Source organism: Solanum dulcamara, chromosome 11, assembly GCF_947179165.1.
Source record: "Solanum dulcamara chromosome 11, daSolDulc1.2, whole genome shotgun sequence".
Taxonomy (NCBI): domain Eukaryota; kingdom Viridiplantae; phylum Streptophyta; class Magnoliopsida; order Solanales; family Solanaceae; genus Solanum; species Solanum dulcamara.
The window spans coordinates 38,271,343-38,294,628 of record NC_077247.1 but is presented as its reverse complement, the minus strand read 5'-3'; the positions used below and the strand labels follow the sequence as shown (position 1 = coordinate 38,294,628).

The window sequence follows — 23,286 nt, the reverse complement described above, 5'->3', positions numbered from 1 at the left end:
CACCATTTCATCTTTTATTTCACTCCCCTTTTCATCTCCAAACATATCCTCAAGTGCGTCACCAACATATTCAAGTTTGTTATAAGGATCTAAGATAGAGGCAATAAAAAACACTTTATTCATTTTTTCAGGAGCACCCCAATACTTGAAAAACTTTTCTTTCATTTTTTCTCCCATTTTTTCCAAAGAAGGATCATTGTCTTCCATACACTCTCTTAAATAATTGTGAAGCTCAACTATATCTTCAAATTGACCATTAGAAGTGACGTAGAGTGAACCTGAAACCTTCTCAGTTAGATCATAAAATCTTTTAAGAAATATTACCATATTTCTCACTTTTTGCGAATCATTACTTTCAAGTACACCTGCAACACTTTCATCTTCACAAACATGATTAGCAAGATAAGTTGACAATCCACCATCTTCAAGATCAAACTGTAACAACCCCTAAAATGTTGTATGTCGGTATTTCAATTCTCGATGAAAATAATACAGCCTCTGTATTTTGGACATAACTTTTCATATGTTGGTCCAAATTAGGTGATTTAAATTTCTAGGTAACCACAACATCCTTACCTACAACTTTCATGAAGAACATATCTTAATATTCGGAGTATAAGTAGGTCAAATAAATTAATCTTTGCAAGATACAATATTGTGATGGAATTGAGTGTTTATAGAAGAAACTCCATATCTCACTGTAGGTTGCTCCAAATTGGTTGATTCTTGAACTATATGAAACTAGACTTCCATATCTACAATTATTATGAAGATACCAAATCCTAATAAGGAATTTATCTTATTCAAACGCAGCTCCGAAAAAGAGTATTCTGTTAAAAAGAACTCATCTTACCTACCATGGAAAGATCTAGATACATTTGACATCACTCATGACATAAATTGTCCTCCATTTAACATCATCCATGACATCAATATATTCCATTAAATTTTAAAATTTTTCTTTATAATTATTTTATTTATTGTTAGGTCTCTCTTCCCCACCTTATTTCCTCATTTTATTCATCAAGCTTTCTTAAGCAACTCTTCTCTCTATATAATTCTTCTCAAATATAGTTTTAATTTTAGTAGTATAAAAATATTACTTCGGTGATTCTTATACTCCGGGTAGTACACAAAACGCTCCGGCGAGAAGAAAAGGCTAGGGGTCCAAAAGTGTTCTAATTCGAAGTAAAGCTTCGGATTTAAGGTATGTAAAGCTTTCATAGCATTGGATTGAGTTCGTCCATGCGCCCAATATTTAAATTCATTATAATTGAGTTATATTTGAGTTTTATCCAAATCTTGAATTCTAAATGAATTAATCCTTCTTTTATTGAGTTTGATATATTTATGCATTAACATTATTATTGTTATCTCTCATATTATTGGAATTATTGTTCATGGCTACTTTCCCATGAATCCTAATTGATTTGATGTTCATGAATATTTTTACACATTTTTTTGAGTAAAGATGTTGGCTTTTTATTATTTTCATTGATAAAAAGAAAGTTATATGAATTAATACTATATATGTATTTTATTGAGTTTTGAAAGAGCAAAAGAGTTGAGTTTGAATGAATTTGAGCAAATGATATTTTGAGCAAGATGTTTTGATGAGATGTAAATGATGTTTTTGGAAGTATAATGATTGGTGAACATAAAATGAGATGAGTTTGATGATTTAAATTAAAGTCCAATAAGACTAGATGATGAGTTTAATATGAGCACATATTTTGGGAGTAGAATTGAGCACCGAGTTGGGTAAGAGTTTAATTGACTCAAACCCCAGAACTATGTAGTCAGCGTAGGATGGAGGCTATGCCTCTTAAGTCCCAAAAAGAGGACTTTGATGAGTGGATCCAAGATGGTGATGTCCTTTACCCTGGCAAGGTATTGGATGGATGTGGCAACGACATCGCTTCATTGTATCATCGCTAACTCATAAGTGATGGTTGTTGGTTAGAGAAACTCCCAACTGAGTAAGCATTGCTTATTACTATTATTTTTATATTTTAAACTTGCATTACATATTGATGTTGAGATAATGTTGAGTTTTGAGCTGAGTTTTCTCGAGAGGAGTTTATTGATATCTGTCCTTACCTTCCTGTTATTTTACATACTCGTACATTCCACGTACTAACGTTATTCGACCTGCATCATTTTATGATGCAGATACAGGTGTTAGAGATCCTCAACAGGCATTTCGTTGAAGATCATTTTTTTTCAGCTATTTGTTGAGTTCTTCTTGTATTCGGAGGAACTCTTTATCCTTTAATTATTGTTGAGTATTATATTTCTTTTAAGGTAGCCATGGACATGTCATTGACACCATCTAAGAGTATTAGAGGCTTCATAGACAGAGTTTGATGATGTAATCGGAGTAGTTCTCCTTAGAAACTACTTCTTCTAAGAATTATCTATTTTTCCTTTGGTTATGACAAGCCCACATTAGTATTCTTAAGTCTTCCGCTGATAAACAAATGAGTAATGAGACCAAGTGGTTCTCTCGGAAGCCAGAGATGGTTTCTGAGTGCCGGCCACGCCTAGGGTACCCAATCGGGGAGTGACACAAACCTATCAAATGCACTCTTAAAATATTGTGCTACATCCAACATCAAGTAAGTCGAATTCCACTGGGTTGAAACATCTAAACATAATGACTTCTTACTGTCTATATTTTTTAGTTCACAACATTCTGCAAATTTTCTAATCATTGCGGTAAATTGTCTAACATATTTCACCATTTGCCTAACACGTTTGATAGATGGACCAACTTCTTTCATGTCATCTTGCACAATAAGATTCAAAATGTGAGTCATACATCTCACGTGAAGATGGTTACCACATTTCATGTTAGATCCCCAATTAATCATTTATTTGGGTAACTCTTTCACCATGACATCATTAGAAGAAGCATTATCTATAGTTATAGTGATTATTTTCTCCAATTTTCAATTAAGCAAACACTTACTAATACAACGGGTCATTTCATCACCCTTATGACTAGTAACAACCTGAAAGTTTAAAATTCGTTTATGCAAGAGCCAATCACTATCAATAAAGTGTACTGTCAAACACATATAATTTATTCTCTGTATAGAAGTTCATGTGTCTGTGGTTAGATAAACTCTCGGTGATGTTTCTTTCAAATACTTCATAAACTTTTGTCTCTTTTCACCAAAAACTACATAACAATCCCTACTCACTGTTCTATGGGAGGGAACTCGGAAGAAAGGTTGGGTTTTTTTTATAAACTTCTTAAAATCTTTCTTTTCAACAAAACGAAAAGGAAGCTCATCAAGGATTAACATCTCAACTAAAGCCCTCCGAGATACCTCTTGATCAAAAGTCCAAATTGCCCCATCACGCATTTCACCTTCTAATGGAAAGTTTAAATTTGATTATTTGTACTTAGAATTGGAAGTGTTAACCTTATTTGGATTTTTAGGACAAATTTTCAAATGTTAATTCAGTCCACTTAGAACTTTACCACAATGCTTGCACTTTGTTTTATTAATTTCATCTTCTATGAGCTTATCATAATGCGGCCAAACAACAGATCTTGATTCTATAGCTTTCCTCTTCACAGTCACTGAATGCTGTTTATCTTCTGGTGTTGAATCAAGAGACTCAGTAAGAGCCAGAGGTGCGCTTCCACTGATTGGTTGTTCGACTTATTTCATCTTTCATCTAAACATAGAAAAGATTACAAATGTTATAAGACATAAATTGAAAGTGTAAAATAAAATTAAAAAAACAGATCTTGCTCACCTCTGATAGAAGAATTTGCGCTAAACCTGTATAACAATTCCACAAAAAGATTAGAAAACAAGGAACAGACAAAGGTTACACCCCCCCCAAAAAAAAAAGGAAATGCTAAATAGACCAAGGGCGAGTAGAGAAATAGAGCTTACACATTTATCAAATTCAGGCAACTGTTCAGAACAAATGAACGAGATATAATTGTACTGCGAATTGCACTGAACAGATTAAATGCAATTGTTCTTTAGATCAAATGAATGCTACCCTATTGTTATTTTAGATGGCAGTTGTCACAAAAGAATGAGATTGAAATCTTTCCAAAAGTTAGAAACCCAAATTTTCCTATGCCCAACGTACATTCTTTACAACATATAATTAAGTTGGTTACAAAGATTTAGAAAAATGGAGTAGATGAACAACAAGAATTTGAAAGCCAAAAAACTAACTTGGAAAAGGTTTAATGGCATTGAAATTCAGAGTCTTGGATAAGAAAAATCATACAACACCTTTACTGTGAAGGGCGAGCAGAGTAATCAGAAATAGAGCTATGAAAGAGTGAAGTTGTGATCTGTGAAGGACTGAAGGGCGAGCGCCGAGCAGAGAAATAGAGTTGTGAAGGAGTGAAGCACTGAAGCTGTGAAGGACTGAAGGTCTTAACTCTTAAGAGTGAAGCTGTGATTTGTGAAGGTCTTAAGAGTTAAGACTTAGGGTTAGGGATTTCAGATTTGGGCTGGACATAAATATTTTGACAATGGGCCTTTCCTTTACTCCTTTATGCCCTACACTACTTTGGACCCAACAGAATACAATGGGCTGCAGAATTGGACTATTGGTCATTTACTCATTTAATTTTGATATTCGGAAAATATCGAATATCGAACGGTATAATTGTAAATACCGAAATATCGAAATATGAATTTTGGTACCGAATAACGAATTACCGAATATCAAAATATCAAAATAGCCGATTCGGTTCAGTAATTCGATTTTCGGTATTTTATGCCCAGCCCTAGTAGCTATATGATGAAACCTTAGATTCTCTTGTTGAACTTTGGTTTTGATATTTCAAAATGTTCTTGTGGTTAAGTGAATTGGGTGATTCTCCACCCCCTGCCCTTTTTTTAAGAGTCGTTACTGTTAGTAATGTTTTAGTCTTAAAATGTGTCTGTGAGTAACGAATTAATAAAACTTATTTGACAGTAACGTTTTATTTTTGTTTACTCCATCAGACATTTGTCTTTTTGCCATTGATTTTTTAAATAAAATAATACCTAAAACATTACTGAAAAATGTACTATTTTGATAAATTGATTTAAATAATAACTTACTTTATTCAAAAATTCGTATGAAAACGGTCTCGAATATCATAATTATAAATGTAATAAAATAGAGGGACCGGTGAATTAGGTTGGATATATTTTGAGATGTTCAAACAAGATGACCGGAAAAAAAAGGTCCATAAGTGCTCAATCTATTCATGTCTTACGGCCGTAGGGGTCAGTAATATTAGTGATGAAAAAATGAAAAGAATACACAATGGCAATGGACCAACATAAAATAGTATTAAATTGGTTTTCTTTTAAAAGGATAACCACCCAAGACAAAACCAGTGGAAGGGGTTTGACCAGCCGCTCCACGCCATGAATATGTGTGTTACTGTAATTTTAAATGACTTTAATTTCACTTTTGTCTAAAATAGTTCGGATAGGTATAAACTTACTCCTCTTTTCATTTTACTTAGCTCAGATTGACTTATACATCTATTAATTATTAAAAAATTATTTTATTAAATTAACTTTATTTTAGAAATTTAAATTTGACAACTAATACTTTAGGCATGTATTTTTGAATACGAGAGAATATTTATATTTAAACGCTAGCTAGCTTTAACGGGTGGTTTGTTGAGAGGGGTGGGAATGGATGGGGGAGAGGATAGAGTTTGTAGCAGACGAATGTTGGAGAATCTGACATGAAGAGATGCTTTGATCCAAACTATCACTTTCGTAGCTACTTCTTTCTTTTGCATTAAAAGGGGTGCAATCAATTTCCTTAGCTTTCGTGGTCGTTATGAATTTGCTTCTCCCAATTAATAAATTTGTGTCTGTCACTGTTGTACCCTTTCAATCTACCAATGGAGTTTATGTTTTTGGTTCCCCAATGCACCAACTACTCTCTCTTCACCTGTAACTAAGTTATTCAATTCATTCTTCAACTAAGCTTTTCAAAAACTACATCAGTTAATGTCTCCACGCTTAAATTTGAAATTAGATATACTAATTAAATGGACAACAACTTGACTTCTTTATTAGCACAATCCAACTCTAACTAGATACCACTTTATTTATTTACTTTTACTTGTTTAGTGTGTTAGAAATATATTTTTATATTTTTCATGTTTTACACTTAACATTAAGTTACTTTACTTATTTTTCAAATTACTATAGATTTTATGAAAAATACTCATGTTAATTATTCATTACTAAGAGACGTGCAAAATCGAATAAGTAAAAGTACATATTGTGTGAACACAACATTGAGTAGGAGAAACCATGAAGGATTGTGACATAAAATTGACTTAATAATTCATTGAGAAGGAAAGAATAATGGGGGCCGGGGTAGGGGCCCTATACAATGCTGAAGCTCTCAGATGAATAAATGCAAAAACAGACGCAACGTAAATATGTTGAACGGAATACTATCTATTGAAAATACATCAACTTGGTGCTCAACAATATAATCTATCTCATGACAAAATACAGAAAAACTTCCCAATTACTTGTACAAAGCTACCAATGGATTTAGTTTTGACGAGTTAATTAATTTTCCAAAGCTGGGAGCATACTAAACACATTAATAACTAAAATTAGAAGCCATTGTCAACTCCAAGAATCTAATACTGCCTTTGGAAATTAAACAACTTTAATTAAAACGAAACTCTACTTCTCTACTACTGGATCCTCCACCAGCCCCATTGTATGGTTCCTGCAAATAAACGTACATAGCATATCAAACAATGGAAAACCTATGTTGTTAATTTATTTAGAATAAAATGAAACTCATATATATACGATAAGTTTATTCGAATCACACTCTATATATGTGAAAATGAATAGAATTAACTAGTACCTGTGAATTCTTGTTTCGATGAAGCAGCTCCTCATGAGGTACATTGGACAGCTTTCCTAGAGAGTTTTGATTGTTGTTATCATGAATTATTTTCTTGGACCCAATGTGAGATTTCTTAAGGCCTAAAAGTCCCTTCCATCTAGTAGAAGTTTTAGGGGGCCTAGAGGAAAAAACATCATCATCTTTATCCTCATGAAGGAGTTCATCTCTAAGAGTAGTAGTCTTGTGAGAGCAAGTTTCTTTGAAGGGCAACAATCTACCCTTGGAAAAAAGTTGGTCAGCACTCATCATGGAATAATTAGTGACATTGAATTCAAAGTCAGAGGAAACAGGGGCATCCCTATAGGTCCTCTTCATTTGAGTAGAAGTATTTGATGATGAATCGACAAAATCATTTGAGAAGGAGATTCGAGGACTCATAGGAGTCCCAAAACCTTTGTGGTCGACTGAGTTGTGATTGTACATAATGTCTAAGCATGACATGGAGAGTGAGTGCCCTTCCACACCTACATAAGGTAGCTGTGCTGACTGGATTTCCAACTAAATGTCAAATTAGGTTTTCGCATAACTCATTCTCCAAAAGCTAGCTCCAAGCCTTTTAAGAAATCTCATTCCTCACTGATGTGGAGACTTTTTCTATTCATCACTCCCGGACCTTATTTCACCCCTCAATCGGTTTGTATATACATTAGATGTATTTGACTCTAATATCATGTCAAATTAAGCTTTGGACCTAACTAAAAATAGGGAGAGTTCAACTTTTCATAATAGAATAGAGAAAATAATTAAAAATTATGTTTTAGAAAGAGTATTGTAGAGATTATAAAAGGTATTAGAGATAAAATCGAAAAAGGTATGATCAAACTAAAATTGCTCATAAATTATTTATAAATCCTAAGTTAAAAGTGATGAACTTATGAATTATAACTGTTTTTTTTTAACTATTAAACACGTACTTTCTAAATACTTTTGGTATTTATCAAATCCATAAATAAACAAACAAAAATGTGTTTGTAAACTTATTTGTCTAGCTTCAAAGATAACTGGACGGCTTAAAGACACACCACTAAAATCATTGCCTCGCCCCCAAAATTTAAAAGATTCAAGTTTTATGCATTTTTCTTTCATTTAGTTGAGGATATTGTATAAGTTCGTAAGTTATTGGTAAATTTCTATCCATCATTAATTAGTAGATTAATTTATTTCCCTCTTCAATTCTGATCTCATCATTTGTATCATGTCCTTCCATTTCTTTTTCTTGTTCCTGATAATTTAAATCTTGTTAAATTCGATTTTAGATCTAACTCACACCTCAAAAGTAGCTCTAAGGGAGGAGGATTTCCCAAGCCTTATAAGTGTTGTAAATCTTTTTCCAACAATAAGGAGTCCACCCATTTCATTAACCACTAATGTGGTACTTTTGTTATTCTTCAACACCCACCTCACGCCCATGTTAACTTAGGTTTTAGGCCTAACTCACATCCCAAAAGCTAGCTCAAAGGGAGGAGGACTGCCCAAGCCTTATAAGGAGTCCACCCATCTCATTAACTACCAATGTGGATTTTTGTCATTCTTCAATAAATCTCAACTTATTCTTTCTAAATTCTTGGAATTGTTTGGTACGCCGAATAAGATGAATACTACAGAATTAAGTTTGAGATTAAAATATATTTTTGGTTTAAATTTATATCTTCAATCAAATAGAGTATAAATTTGGTTCCAATTATAATTCTGGATATTTCACCTTTCCCACCCAACTTAGTATTATTCTATCTCACTTTCAAGTGGGATAAATTAGTCCCAAGAGTATAATTTCGAAATAATTTTATCTGCGAAGCAGTATGTGAGATTAAGATAGAAATTTCGGAATAAAATTTAGAATTACCTTTATTCATGTTTAATTTGAGGTATTAACTAATCTCTTAATTATTTTATTCCATCATTTTTACTAAGATAGTTGGATTACAATCTCATATAGAAGCTACACTACACAAAAAATGATCTTTAGCGGCAATAATTAACGACAATAGTTTAATTACCGCTAAATATATATTCTTAGAGGCAATTAGCACTCTTTGTAAATGTCCGTAAAGTCATATTGACATTAGATCCAATGACAATTAAGTAATGCCAGTAAAGGTTTTAGCACTCTTTGTTAATGTGTATATTTATTGCCGCTAAAAACTATTTTTATTGTAGTGATGAAATAAAATAAAATCACATGAAATATTCTTCCTTGTCCCATCTCGCATACCAACCGGCCTCTATATATCTTTATCTTAGTTGATTGATCCATAAATCAGAAATAATTTTTTTTTTGTGCCTCATTAGCATACGAATTCTATGAAATAAGCTTGGCCTCTTATAAATATGGTTTAACTTTAGGATGAAAATTATCCCATGATGGGGGTATTTAATAACTTGAAATGATGAAGTAACTTGTTGATAACATATTAGAATACACTCACATTGTAAACACATTTTTTACTAGACATCAATAGAAATTGATCTATGATTTAAATTTATCATAAGGTTCTTAACACTAAAATTATTGTACTTGTAATATAATGAATTTATAATTTGATAGTTATTCAGCTGAACCCAATGTATCCGCCTTCCACCCTCAACAACAATACTCTTATTGTTTGGTGGGAACAAATTATTTCAGAATTAATTATTTCAGAATAAGTTATTTCATCATACATATGTGATAACTTATTCTGTCACTAAGCTATAAATGGTGGGATAAATAATCCAAGGATTACCTAAGACCTCTAATCAAATACAGAATAAAATAATCTTGTATTTTATTCCGATATTATTATACTTTATACCTCACACCAAACACGACTCTCACAAGCCTTAGCTACTCCTGATTCCTCCAATAAATTCCTAAAGGGACCCCTCCCCTCTACGTACCACTGTTGCAAACAACTGTATATGTTTGTATTTATGTTGTCAGGGGGAGCGGGGAGAGTTTTACTGGAGGTCGTTTTCATTTTTGGTTTCAAATAATATTCAGGGATATGTCTTTTGACTATATGTTTGGGTTTCATATAATAATGATGTAATCTTTTCTTCTTCTTCTTTTTTTGGCGTGGCATATAATACTCTGATAAATAAATCTTTAATAGAATCACGAAGCCAATTTGTCACTTCATAATATATTAAATTAATCATAGTCCCCCTTTGTTGGACGCTTTCGTTTTCTTGTCCTTTTGATGCCACTCTTCAAGTGTATGTCGTGTTCATATCAGATGGACAATATCGTTATATTTTGTGTTCCGTGCATTCCACACCTAAATTCCTTATTTTTGGCCTATGGTGCTCCATTTTTTTTAACACAAACTTTTTAACGCCCATCAAGTGCGTAGTATATACTAGAGCTTCATGGGACAAAGAAATAATTGCATAAGATGTAGAAAATCAGCCACATTTTCTTAGTTAGATCTCGACAAAATACATGAAATTAAAATATTTTTTTTAAAAAAGAATACCATACAAGTACAATTCATAGACATACATTGCAATAGATATTGCTAGTTTTAACTTTGCAAATCTGTTGTTCAAAATAATAGCCTTAGATTTTGTTTGCAGATATTCAAACGCAATAAAAAAATGCAAACTCATAAAGAATATAACTCGAAAAATCCTAAATTTCTTCTTTTTCCCGTTTCAAATAGTATAAATCAAAATTAATTTTTTTTAAAAAAAATTATTGCAGCTTCATGATTTGGCAGAGAAAAAATTAACAAGAAAAGAGGATTTATACATCGAATATTCGAGAAAAGATAAGAAAACATATAAAAAAGGGTTTTTCACTTCACATGTGCATGCAGTACATGTATAATGATGTATAACTTTATCTAAACTTGTCCTATATGAAACTTATTATAATATCATATAAAAAAAAAACAAAGAGAAGAAGAAAAGGAAAAAACTATATTGTATAACGATGTTTACACACTCGGTAAACAACATTATACACTTACTATAATTTTGTATAATGTTGTTTAATAATATATAATAATGTGTAATATTGTATATGGAAAATGGATATCATATCATCTTCAACTGGTATGATATTCAAGATCAACATTTATCAAACTCAATCAACCCAACATTCTAGGATTCAAGATAAGTCCATGTTTTTTCAACTATTTTAAATTTCACTCAATTGTTTTAGAAATGCGTATAAACTAGTCCGAACATTACGATTATTAAAAAAAAAAGTAGATACATAATATGAGTATATATATTATGGATCTGAACAATATGCAATGAGTACAGAAAATTCACATGATAACCTAAATAAATTTGTAATGGATATATAGTAAAATGTTAAAAGGTGGGGTATTCTAAGGAGAAAAAGAAAAAGGTAGAGCCATATACCAAGAAGAGGGGTGAGTTGTCAGTTTTCTTTTGGTTGGCAATGAAGAAACCAAAACAACAGTGAGTCATTGTATTAAAAGGGATGGGCCATTGGTTTTGTAAACAACTTATACGACTTGTAGCGTTTTAAATGCTAGAGAAAATTAGAGGGGAAAAGGGAGGGAGGGGCAGAAGCTGCAGTAAGTACTACTGGACTTGTATTTGACTCACCTTAATTTGACTTGTATTTGTATGTATTATTAACACTCAATGAGTTGGCTATATAATTGTAATAATATTAGGATGGATACCTCATAGGGACCACGTTATCTTCAATCTCTAAGTGCAACTCCTTTGACCAATTAAACTAGTAACTAGCTAGCACCGTATAGCAGAGGCGGTAGTCGTATAGGAATTTTTATTTATTTATTATAAACGTTGTTGAGTACTCCATTAGTCCTAATTTACATCATATCGTTTGAGTTTACACAAAACTTATATCAAACTTTTTGAAGTTTGTAATCCAAAATAAATTTTAGACATTTATGACACAATACTTAATCATATTCATTTCAATTCTCGTGATTTTAAACCATGAGTCCATGAATATAAATTTACTGTATTGATTTAAAAGTAAATAGTTGAAAATTATTTTAGTAAAGGATAAAAATAATAATTTAAAATTTAATTATTTTTAATTATAGAAATATAACATTTTTTTGGAATAAAGTAAAAAATAGAAATGTCACATAAGTGGAACGAAGCGAAAACATTTAAAGAAGTATACTCATAGACAAATCATTATGACAATATCATATTAGAAAAACATATTAGTAGTTTTGTTCAAAAATCTTACACCTATATTTAAGAAAATCCATCAAATAGATACAAATTATTAATTTAAAAAAGTTCAATCTCAAATCTATAAAATTTAAATCTTGATTCTCCCTTTATTCGAACTCCGAACCTTCGACAAGTAAAAAGTGCAAGTAAAAAGTGCGCCCGAGACCAGTAGACTTAACATATTCTTCTGGTCAATTGGTGTCCGACTTAGAAATCCACATGGTGTTATAATAATAGTACAAATAAGATTAGCTAACAGCTTTTGTAGAAATACTAGCTTTTGAAGTTAGACATGAGGAGTCAAAAGTAAAGTTAATTGACTAACACCTAAAGCTAATACGAACGCCTCCATCTTTTGTAATTTGTACAATATATACATAACTAAAAAGCTACAAAAGTACACACTGGATTTACAACTCATGCAACTTCAGAGTTCCTCGAGCTATTCACTATTTTCCCATTCTCTATTGCAATAAAGTTTGGATGGAAATATTTTGGTATGTGTGCGAGGAAGATAGAAGCTAATTAGCATATTTTATTAAGTTAGCGTTTTGCCTCAAGTTCCCAAATATTCATGGTAAGTAATTTTTTGTTGAAGTTTCACCATGCGTTTGACCATAAATTTTTTAAGAGTATTGACTGTTTTAAAAAAATATTATTTTGTACCTGTAAGTTTTAAAAATTATTAAAACTACTAATAAGTTTGTGTTATCATTTTATAATGAACATGTTCCATTAAAAAAAATCTTATAACATAATTGATAACAATTGACAACAACAAAATAACAATATGGGCAAGAGCAATACATTAATTGAATTAAAAAAAATAAATTATTCTTTTTTTCCAATCTTGTCACTCAAACAATTATTTTCTGAATGAGGTAATAACAAACTATTCTTTTATAAAATCTTCTCACATTCTACGAACAATTTCTTTCCAACAATAAATGATGGATGATTTTTATAAAATATAAAAATTTGAGGTAATTTTAAAATTTTTAAAACTTTCCAAGTTCTAATTTTTTCTAGAACTTGGGATATTTACCAAGTAATGACAACTTATATGGCTAAACACTAGTTCTCAAGTTTTTTCTCAAATTTTCTCAAAAATTATTTAAGGCAAAACGACACCTAAGAGAATATTTGATCATTTTTAATGAGCTAATTAGATTAATGGATGATTCCAGTTAAATTAAGAATATATTTGAATCAACTATTGAACACTGAGAACATATATGAACTAAACAATTATTAAACATACACTTGCTCGATTTTAAAGGCATATTTGGACCATTTCCGAAAAGAAAAAGAGCAGATTGGGGAACTTTTTTTTTTAATTCTAGCTCTTATATTTGATTAGTGTAATTTTTTTTGTTTCGCTTAATGTTTGCACTAGAACCGTCAAAATCGGCAGACTCGGTCCAACCCAACCCAATCTTATCGGACTGGAGAATTTAACGATCTCACCTTTCACATCGAAGGGCCAATACAATATTAACCCTAATTAGCCTGCAGCTAACCCTTAAATTTTGTTCTTTTGAAAGAAATTTATAAGATATTTTATTTTTGTGAATGGAGAAAGTCAGAAAACCTTCTAAATGATGCATGTGAACGAGGGCTTTAAAAAACAAATAGTAAGCATTTTTTTTTTCTCATTAGAAAGAAAGGGCTCAATTTAATAATCATCGAAAGATCATAACTCAAGATAAAAACCAAAAACTGAGTCAATTACAACAACAAAAAAACAACTAAACTTTAAAAAGTTTAAACAATATATAAACATAGATTGATAAAGGATTATTATTTTTTTGCGCAAAACAAAAAAGAAAAAAGAAAAAAGAAAAAGAAGAAGTAGCGAGCAGATTTTTGCCATACAATAATGGGAAAATTACATAAATATAACTCTTTTAAATTAATAACTATTTTTTTTAGGATACTTTTTTTAACTACGATCTATAACATATTTATCTTAATTAATAACTAAAATTATCCCATTACAACCCTCTATCTCTTCTCTTTTTTTTTGCCTTCCATTTTTCTCTCTATCTTTGTGCTCCTGTTTCTCCTTCTTCTCTTTTTTTTCTTTTTTCCTTTTTTAAAAATAATAATTAATTATTCTAATTTAAAATTAATTAAATAGTATTGAAATATTTTAAATTCACACATAACACTTATAATATATTTGTATTAAAAATATTTTAATTATATATTCACCATATTTTAATTATAATATATTAAATTCAAAATCTATAATAATTATTTTTTATTTTTTCTCTTATTTACAGAATATGTTATTGTATTAAAAATATTTTAGTTATATATTCAGCACGTGCATTGAAACATGCCTATATAATATATTGAATTCAAAATGTATTACAATTCGAATTCAATATTATACATTGTTATGAATTCAATTGTTGTTATTTCAAAAAATGTAATACATTTCTAACAATGTAAATTAAATTGAATAGTACTGGAATGTTTGAAATTCACACATAATACTTACAATACATTTGTATTAAAAATATTTTAGTTATTTATTCATCACATGCATTGAAACATGTTTATAATATGTATAATATATCGAATTAAAAAAATATTATAATTATTTTTAATTTTTTTGCTTATTAAAGGTGCTAAAATATATTATTGTATTAAAAAAGTTTTATTTATATATACACCACGTACATTGAAACATTTCTATAATATCATGTATTGAATTCAAAATCTATTATAATTATTTTTTATTTTTTTCTCTTATTAACGGAATATATTATTGTATTAAAAATATTTTAGTTATGTATTCACCACGTGCATTGAGAAATATCTACAATGTGTATAATATATTGAATTCAAAATGTATTACAATTATCGTTTATATTTATTTCTTTTATTGGTTAGAAATACGTTATATATGTATTTATATAAAAAAATTATTTAATTTAAAAAGTAGTAAAATCATTATTTTTGTAATATCCAATTTAAAATTAAGTTTTAAATTAGAATAAGTAATTATTATTTTTAAAGGGGGCAAAAGAAAAAGAAAAGAGAAAGAGAAGAAAAAAAAAGGGACCAAAAAAGAAAAAAAAAGAAGGAGGAGAGAAATAGGGAAAGATAGAAGAAAAGAAAAGAAAAGAAGGAGAGAGAAAATGGCTGGAAAAAAATAAGAAGGAGAGAGAAATAAAAAAGAAAAAGTGTATTTATTATCTTTTATTTTTTTGGGTGACAAAATTAATGTTATTTTTGATAAAAGTATATCTTATGTCATAATTCGTAATTAATGTAATATAATATATTATTTATGTAATTGTGCCAACAATAATTTAAGTAAAGCCAATCAAATTTAAGATAAACAAATCAAAATAAAGGAGTGCACCTGTTTTTCAGTAACATTTTATGTAGTGATTGAACATTAAAAAGCGAATTAAAAAAAAGAAGAAACTAGTTTATTAGACATATATTCATATATATATATATATATATATTAATTTTATTTTTATTTTTTTTAATAATTATGTATCCACTAATTAAGAGTTTTCTATAATATATTGAAGATGATACACCTAGATACATATATTTTTGTTACTAGATGCATTAAAATAAAAGAGAGAGGCAAGCGAGATAATTATGTATCCCAAATACATTGGAGAGTGGCGAGCGACATGGAAGGAAGGTGAGCGATATTTGTCTTTGTATCACAGATACATGCGAATCCACTTTGATACAGTGTATCTAAAATAAATTACACCTAATTTTGACTTCATATATCCCGATATACATGTATCTCGACGTATTTGGTCGTACCAAATTTTAGTAAAATTCATAATATTGCAAACTAGAGTGTATCTAGGTAATTATCTCCTAAACTAGTGAGATTTCTGTAAGTTTTTCTAAGTAAAATAGCCAAGTCGTGCCATTTTTATAGAAATAGTTGGCAATGCTCTTTCTATCCACTTTTATTTGTCCAATATTTTAAAAATATATGTTTGTTTTTATTTGTATAATTTAAAAAATTAAAAAATAATTTATTATTTTATATGTATTAATAAGCGCATTAGCACACTATAATTTCTTTTGTGGAGGACTCAGATTAAGATAAAAGGTTAGGTGACTTATCCTTACACCATAGTAGTTGTAGTTCTGCTCATTGTTTATTGCCATTTGATTTCTGCATTGTATTGCTGTTTATAGGTGTGAGACCGTTGTACTTTGATTATCTTATTTATTTATAGTAGTTAATGTTTCTTTCTTTCTGTACTATTCTACCATGACTTTCTCACTTTTGTTATTCCTTGTTTTCATCTTGTTTTTGATATGTTTGTCCCTATCTAACCTATTATCTTTTTTTCCTCTCTTAAGACGAGGGTCTTTCGGAAACAACCGCCCTACCTTTCAAGGTGGGGGTTAGGTCTGCGTACACCCTACCCTCTTCAGACCCCACATGATGGGTGTTAGAATTGTAACACCCCGATTTTTTTTTTGCAAAGACTCGAACATTTCTTTACGTGTGTGTAGACTCAGACCGGAGGACTTGTAATCTTACACATGAGTTAGGATTAATTCCTAAGTAATTAAAGTGTGTTAGATGTGTTTAGGGTCATAAGAGATCTCTAACACCAAGTCGAGTCCAAAGAATCCCAATCGATTAAGTTTTTGGATGAGTTTATATAAGGGATCGACTTCTAACGACCATGTCTCCTAAGATGAGATGAATTGGGTGGCCTATGACCTATCAAATTAAAGGTCTTTGAGTTTTCTTTCCAACGCCTCCAAGATTGTAAATTTTGGAGTTCGGAGTCAAAAGTTATGACTATCCTAAGACGGACTAGTACTGCCGGAATTTCAGGCCTGAGTTGTGACTGCAAGAAGCCTGGGCTTGGCGCCGCAGTGGCACGACGCGCCACTATCACGCCAGGAACAAGCCTCAGTAGTTTGGTCCCTAGCGCGGCGCGCCACTACGAGATGTGCAGGGTTTTCAAGCCTATTTCCCAGAACCCAGAAAACTTAGGCTTGGCGCTGTAAGGGCGCGATGCGCCACTATCGCGCCATCAAACAGCCTCAGTAGTTTGGTCCTTGGCGCGATGCGCCACTAGCAGGTGTGCAGGTTTTAAGCCTATTCGACTTGGCGCCGCAGTGGCGCGACGAGCCACTATCACGCCAGGAGCATTTTTAGCCTGTTTTCCAGATTTTTGGAGAAAGGGCAATTTGGGTATTTCCCCAAATTATATATACACTATCCTTGGAAGTTTTGGGACCATTATTTCAGTCCATCTCTCTCTCTAAAAGCCCTAGAATTTCCCTCTCTTCTTCTCCAAATCCTTCTCCAACAAAGAGTGCTTTCAAGAGTTTTAAGAATTCAAGCCTTCCCATTGAAGACCCAACAACAAGGTTTCTTCGAAATCCACTCTAAGGTATGTAAGGATAACCTAAAATATGGATTGAGTTCTTTTATATGCCCATGTATGTGTTGGATAGGAGTTGTGAAAGATTTGAGCCTTCTAGGAAGGTTTTCTTGAAATTTTTCCTAAACCCTAGAATATCTTTATATACTAAAAATTGATGGATGATTTCATGACTTGAATTATTAAATAGTCAACTTTCATATTATTGACTACAAATGTATCTTTGTATATAGATTTATAGGTATTGACGATATTCTCGAGTTGAGTTTTGTTGAGAGTGTGGATTCATGTTTCATTCACATGAACCCAAGATGAGATTTCTTTTGTCATAGTTGTCTTGAGGTTGAGGTGGATGGTTTTGTGTATATATATATTGATTGGAATAAGAAGAAGGAATTGGAATAGTTATGAATGTGAATGGCATAAAAAAGAATTAAAACGTTGGTAGAGCTAGAATGTCACTTTTATTTCTATAAATGGAATGTAGAATTAAATAAAGATTTTGGAGTAGATGTTTGATGATGATGTGATGATGATGTTTCATGATGATGTGAATGATGATATTTAATGATGATGCGATGATGATATTTGACGATGATGTGAATGATGATATTTGACGATGATGTGAATGAAGAAGTTATGTTGATGAGGATATTGTGTGATGAAGTAGATTGGAGTCTAATGTGATTGTGTGATATGTGATTTGCATAATTTGATTGATTGTAGTCTTATGAGCATTTTGAAAATAAATGATCTCTTGAGAAGGAGTTTTAAATAAAAGATTGTGAGTATTTTTGCATAAACTATTTATACGCTATTTTTGAGTTTTAAAGAATGATTATTTTCATCTATGATTAAAAAGAGGATTTAAGCAGGAGTTGAGTTTGAGAAGCCTTTTAATTATTTTTGAATATGATTATTTTGAGTATAAATGAGTTGAGCATTTTTACTTTAAATTGTCAATTTTTGAGCTGAGTCGATTTGAAAGAAGGTCCAAGGAGGCCAGATTTGATTGAGTTTTGAAAAGAGTCCAATGAGACTAAATGAGTTGATTTGAAAGAGTCCAATGAGGCTAAATGAGTATTTTGAGTATTTTACTCACTTGATAGATATGAGCATATTGAGTCTTGGGAGGAGTATCGAGCACCGAATTGAGTAAGAGTATAGTCCATACTTGAACCAATAAACTACGTCGCCAAACGTAAGAGAGGATTGAACCGTTAAAGTCGGATGCTTCCCATGGGATCGAACCGTTAAAGTCGGATGTTTCCCAAATTATTATCCTGACATGATAGGACTTGGTTGGATTGGATCCATGATTGGTTGATTCGTTCATACCATGACAAAGTATGAACGGACGCGGCAACAACGTCGGCTTGTTGTACTATCACTCGCTCATATGGTGATAGTTATCGGTTAGAGAAACTCTCAATTGAATAGATGGTGCTTGACATGATTGGCTTGATTGTGATTGTAGATGATTGAGTTGAATTATAAAACATTGCATAGTTTAATTTGCATATTTATTGAGTTGAATCATTTGAGTTGATTATTGAGTTAATTGTATATGATCGGATTGGATTAGATGATATGTGATGGATTGGACTAGGTGATATGTGATTGGGTTGAATAGAATAATATATAATTGGATTGACTTGAATGATTTAATTGAATTGTATCGTACATGATTAGACTGGATTGGATGGTTTATGATTGGTCTTTGCCTAAAATGTATTCTTACTTTAGACTTATGATACATTTGATTGAGTCTCTCTTATCTTTCTGATTTTGAGACATTTGAACCAATGTTATTCTTCCTTGAGGTATGTTTCATTCTGCCATATTACATACTCGTACATTCCATATACTGACGTCCATTTGGACCTGCATCGTTTCATGATGCAGAGACAAGTTTAAGAGATCGTCAATAGAAGCATCATTGAGGATCTATACGCACTCAGCGTATTGGTGAGTCCTTCCCTACATCCGGAGGACACCGCTTATATCATTCTTGCATCGAGTTAGCCCTTTTCATTTTGATTTGAGATAGCTATGAACATGTCATTGACACCAATTAGATAGTAGTGATAGATGCTTCATAGACTAGATAGTGATGGATCGATTGAGTATTTTCTTTCCTTGAATTATTCTTGTCAAACTATTTTAATGACAAAGATTGAAGTTTGATTTGTTGGACCATGGCCTTTCTTTCTTGAGTTAGATTGTTGATTTGGGATTTGCCCACCAAGTATTCTCTTTATTATAAGTCTTCCGCTGATTGAATGAATGAACGGATGTGTGATCAGGCTATGTGGTTCGCTTGGGAGCCAGAAATGGTTCCCGAGTGTCGGTCACGTCTAGGGTACCCTCTCGGGGCGTGACAAGAATATATGGTAATATATTCTGACAGATTTGTAACAAATTGTATATATTTAGTTTTCATATATAGATAGTTAGTTTCATTGTATTAGACACTTGTATTAGGTGTATATATACTTATTATGTTAATGAAATAAAGGAAGGGGGGATTAATTTCTTTCAGTGGGATTATACTGGGTTTGTTGTTGTATTTTATATGTATTTTACCTTTATTATTAAGTTATACTAGTATTTATTTCTTAATATTTACCTGACTTGTAATAATTCGGAATGATATAGTAAAATTATAAAAAAAAAATTGAAAGAGACTGTCAGATCAAAACGTAGACCGTAGACGGATGAAGCAAAAATGACTCGGGATGAACATTTTACACAAATAGGCACTCTCGATGCCACTATTTAAGTTTTGTAATCATGAAGAAAAGTTTGTGAAAAATAGATTAACGACCACCATTAGGTAGAACGAATCAATAGGCTTTCAAATTGATTGGTTTTGCCATAAAAACGGTAAGGATTTGCAACAATAACGTCCAAGCTATCATGGTTAATTGGTTATTGCAATAATTATCAGTTAATGAAGTATAATTTGCCACACTTTATTGATATTAAATAACGAAAATAATGGACTTGTTGGTGAGGAACACTTTACCTTTGTTAAGTCTACACGGCAAGAGCTTTGATTAATTAGCAAGTGGATTTCCATACCGAATACTTTAAAAAACAAGCAACAACATGACAACGAAAGTCCCCTCAAGGACAAGAGGGGATTGTAAGGCGGTAAGCACACTCCACCTCAAGATTAATTTTAAGATTATGGGTTCGAATTACTATGTGAGCGAAAGGAAAAAAAAAACAAGGCAAAGTCAGTTTAGCTTTGATGGATTTTCATGTGTAAACGTTGTTGGGCATACTTGACTAGTTTCTCTACTTCTTTCTTGTTATCAATGAAACCAGTATGATCAGTATCAGCATCTTTCATGACTCGACGGGCCTTCCACGAGCTGAACCACATGTGTAGACTCTCAAGTGCCTCTGTTAATTCTTCAGGGCTAATACGCTTGTCATGATCCGTGTCGAATTGCTTGATCCACACCTTGAATTCTTGCACTGACATATCCCTATCTGGCTGCTGTACTGGAAGCTCGAAACAACTCATTATAGCCATCTTTTCCTTCTCTTTTAGTTACTTAGCAAAGAGAAAATTTAAACTGGTAGAGAATGTGATGCCCTGTTCTTGTTACTTCCTTTGTATAATAGGCTGTTAAATTTGCACAAACATTTTCAAGTGAAAGGGAATATATCTAGTACTATAAAATTTGATGGGCATCTTTTACTTTTGGACTTTTGTTCAAGATGAATTGATTCAGTTCACACTAATAATATGAATTGTTATTTTCATTTGTGGGTTTGAAATGATGGTGATTCTAGCAACTTTATTCCAATTCAAATATTTGGGAGTAAAATAACAATGAAATCTGTTTTAAAAATGAACAATGACACAAAGATTCTTGAATAGAATCCCATTTTACCACAATTAGTGCAACTTGATCTTAGAATCAAGTCCTGCTTATCCATCCTTTCATAATGATTCTATTTCCAAATTAGCCAGCTTTATTTGAGAAGGAAAGATTGTTGATCAATTCATTCCGGGGCAATAGATTTTTCTTATATTGCCGTAAAAATATTTAGTGACAACTGAGTTAATGTCATTATATTCATAACCACTAAAGCCTTTAGCGACATTTATATAGAGTGATGATTATAAATATTTATTGCCGCTAAATATAATATAGCGAATTATATTATTATTGCTCAATAATTGCCGCTAAATTCTTTATTTGTTGTAATGGCAGCATACACATGGGGTTCTGCCATTGGGTAAACCAAGAATACACAGATTGGTCCAACTCTGATACTATTTGATGTGATCATGTGAAGAAATCAACTTTGACCAAATTCAACCCTAAAAGATAGATGATGAGGTGTAGATTTTTTTTAAGATGGTATAAAAAGATGACAACTAATTCTATTAACCATTGTCAGACTCTAACAACATCACCTAGTTAGTTACCTCTTTCATATATTATTCCTCTCAAACCTTAACCCTTACTAATTACAAATTCTCGACGCATTCCCATTAATTGACAATTGGATTGAATCTTGCTCACAAAAGGCAAAATCATAGAAACACTAACAGAGAATTACTATGTACCTCTCTTAATTCTCACTGGCATGACATTCATAATCTATGTAATACTTTAATTTGGTATACCCTCTACCAGAATAACTGTGTTTTTGGTTACACACAAGCCTAATGTACTGGCAAATGAGTTACTTTATTTTTGCAAGTCAAAACATATGGCATCTCTGTCTCATAACAAAATCAAAAGACTACATAAATTATTATATGTAGTGCTAGAATTGTAACTCTATATCTTTCTTGCAAGTCATTTTTGAAATTCAATCAGCATAACAAACTCAAATATAGAAAATAGGTTACTTTATTGCAGTAAGAAAACGGATCGAGACTATATATATATCTTAAGTTTTCTGCAGCTATTTTATGACATTACTACATTGTTTTCGTGTACTTGGACAACCCTCAGACGAGCTTCATGGTGCGCGTCATCATGGTCACAAATTCGTCCATGTCTATAAGTCCATCCCCATTAGCATCAACACCTCTGACCATTTTCTTGCAACTCTCTAAGCTACATTTTTCTCCAAGCATTCGTTGAACCTGCAACAATTCCTCTGCACTAATTTTGCCATCGCCATCCAAATCAAACGCCTTGAAAGCGCTTTTAATATCAGTTGAATTCACACCACCGTCGAGATTCTGCAGTCTCATGAACTCCTCAAAGTTAATGAATCCATCCCCATTAGTATCTGCAGCCTGAAATGCATCATCAACTTCATAAGATTTCGTATTTCCCTCACCACTTCTCATCATCTTCATCGCCGATTTGTATTCTTCTTTTGAGATTTTTCCGTCTTTGTTAGTGTCAAATTTGTCAAACACCCTTTTCATTTCCTCCAATTTTGGACGGAAATGAGCTAAAGGCGTTTGCTTTAACATTGACAGGTGAAGTGATCGCCTAGATTTCGACATTGACTTTCTAAAACTATTGTAACGAAAATAGAGGAAACTTGTAGTACTATTCGACATGTTATATGGTGAATTAATGTTCTTACTGATTTACAATTTGATGTTAAAACTTGTAAGATCTAACTGTGAATATATAGCCATTAAAATTAGGTACATTTTATTTGCTTTTCCATAATACTTTAAACTTCTTAGCTTTATCTGACCTCGTTTTATGATTCTTTTGAGACGAGAGTCTTTTGGAAACAGCCGTCCTATCTTGATAGGAATAAGGTCTGCGTACACTTTATTCTTCCT

At 31.6% G+C, this 23,286-nt stretch overlaps 2 protein-coding genes across 2 annotated transcripts; both read right to left on the bottom strand.

Annotated features, from left to right (window-relative positions):
* Nucleotides 1-6,319: 6,319 nt before the first annotated feature.
* Nucleotides 6,320-7,494, bottom strand: LOC129874493 (uncharacterized). The gene is made up of 2 exons (XM_055949786.1): nt 6,889-7,494; nt 6,320-6,744 (listed from the first exon to the last, which is right to left on the bottom strand). The coding sequence occupies exons 1-2, from the start codon at nt 7,369-7,371 to the stop codon at nt 6,682-6,684; spliced, it is 546 nt and encodes a 181-aa protein (XP_055805761.1). The 5' UTR covers nt 7,372-7,494; the 3' UTR covers nt 6,320-6,681.
* Nucleotides 7,495-22,366: 14,872 nt separating this feature from the next.
* On the bottom strand, nt 22,367-23,081 carry LOC129873510 (calmodulin-like protein 30). The gene has a single exon (XM_055948620.1). The coding sequence runs from the start codon at nt 23,050-23,052 to the stop codon at nt 22,486-22,488; it is 567 nt and encodes a 188-aa protein (XP_055804595.1). The 5' UTR covers nt 23,053-23,081; the 3' UTR covers nt 22,367-22,485.
* Between the last annotated feature and the right edge of the window lie 205 nt (nt 23,082-23,286).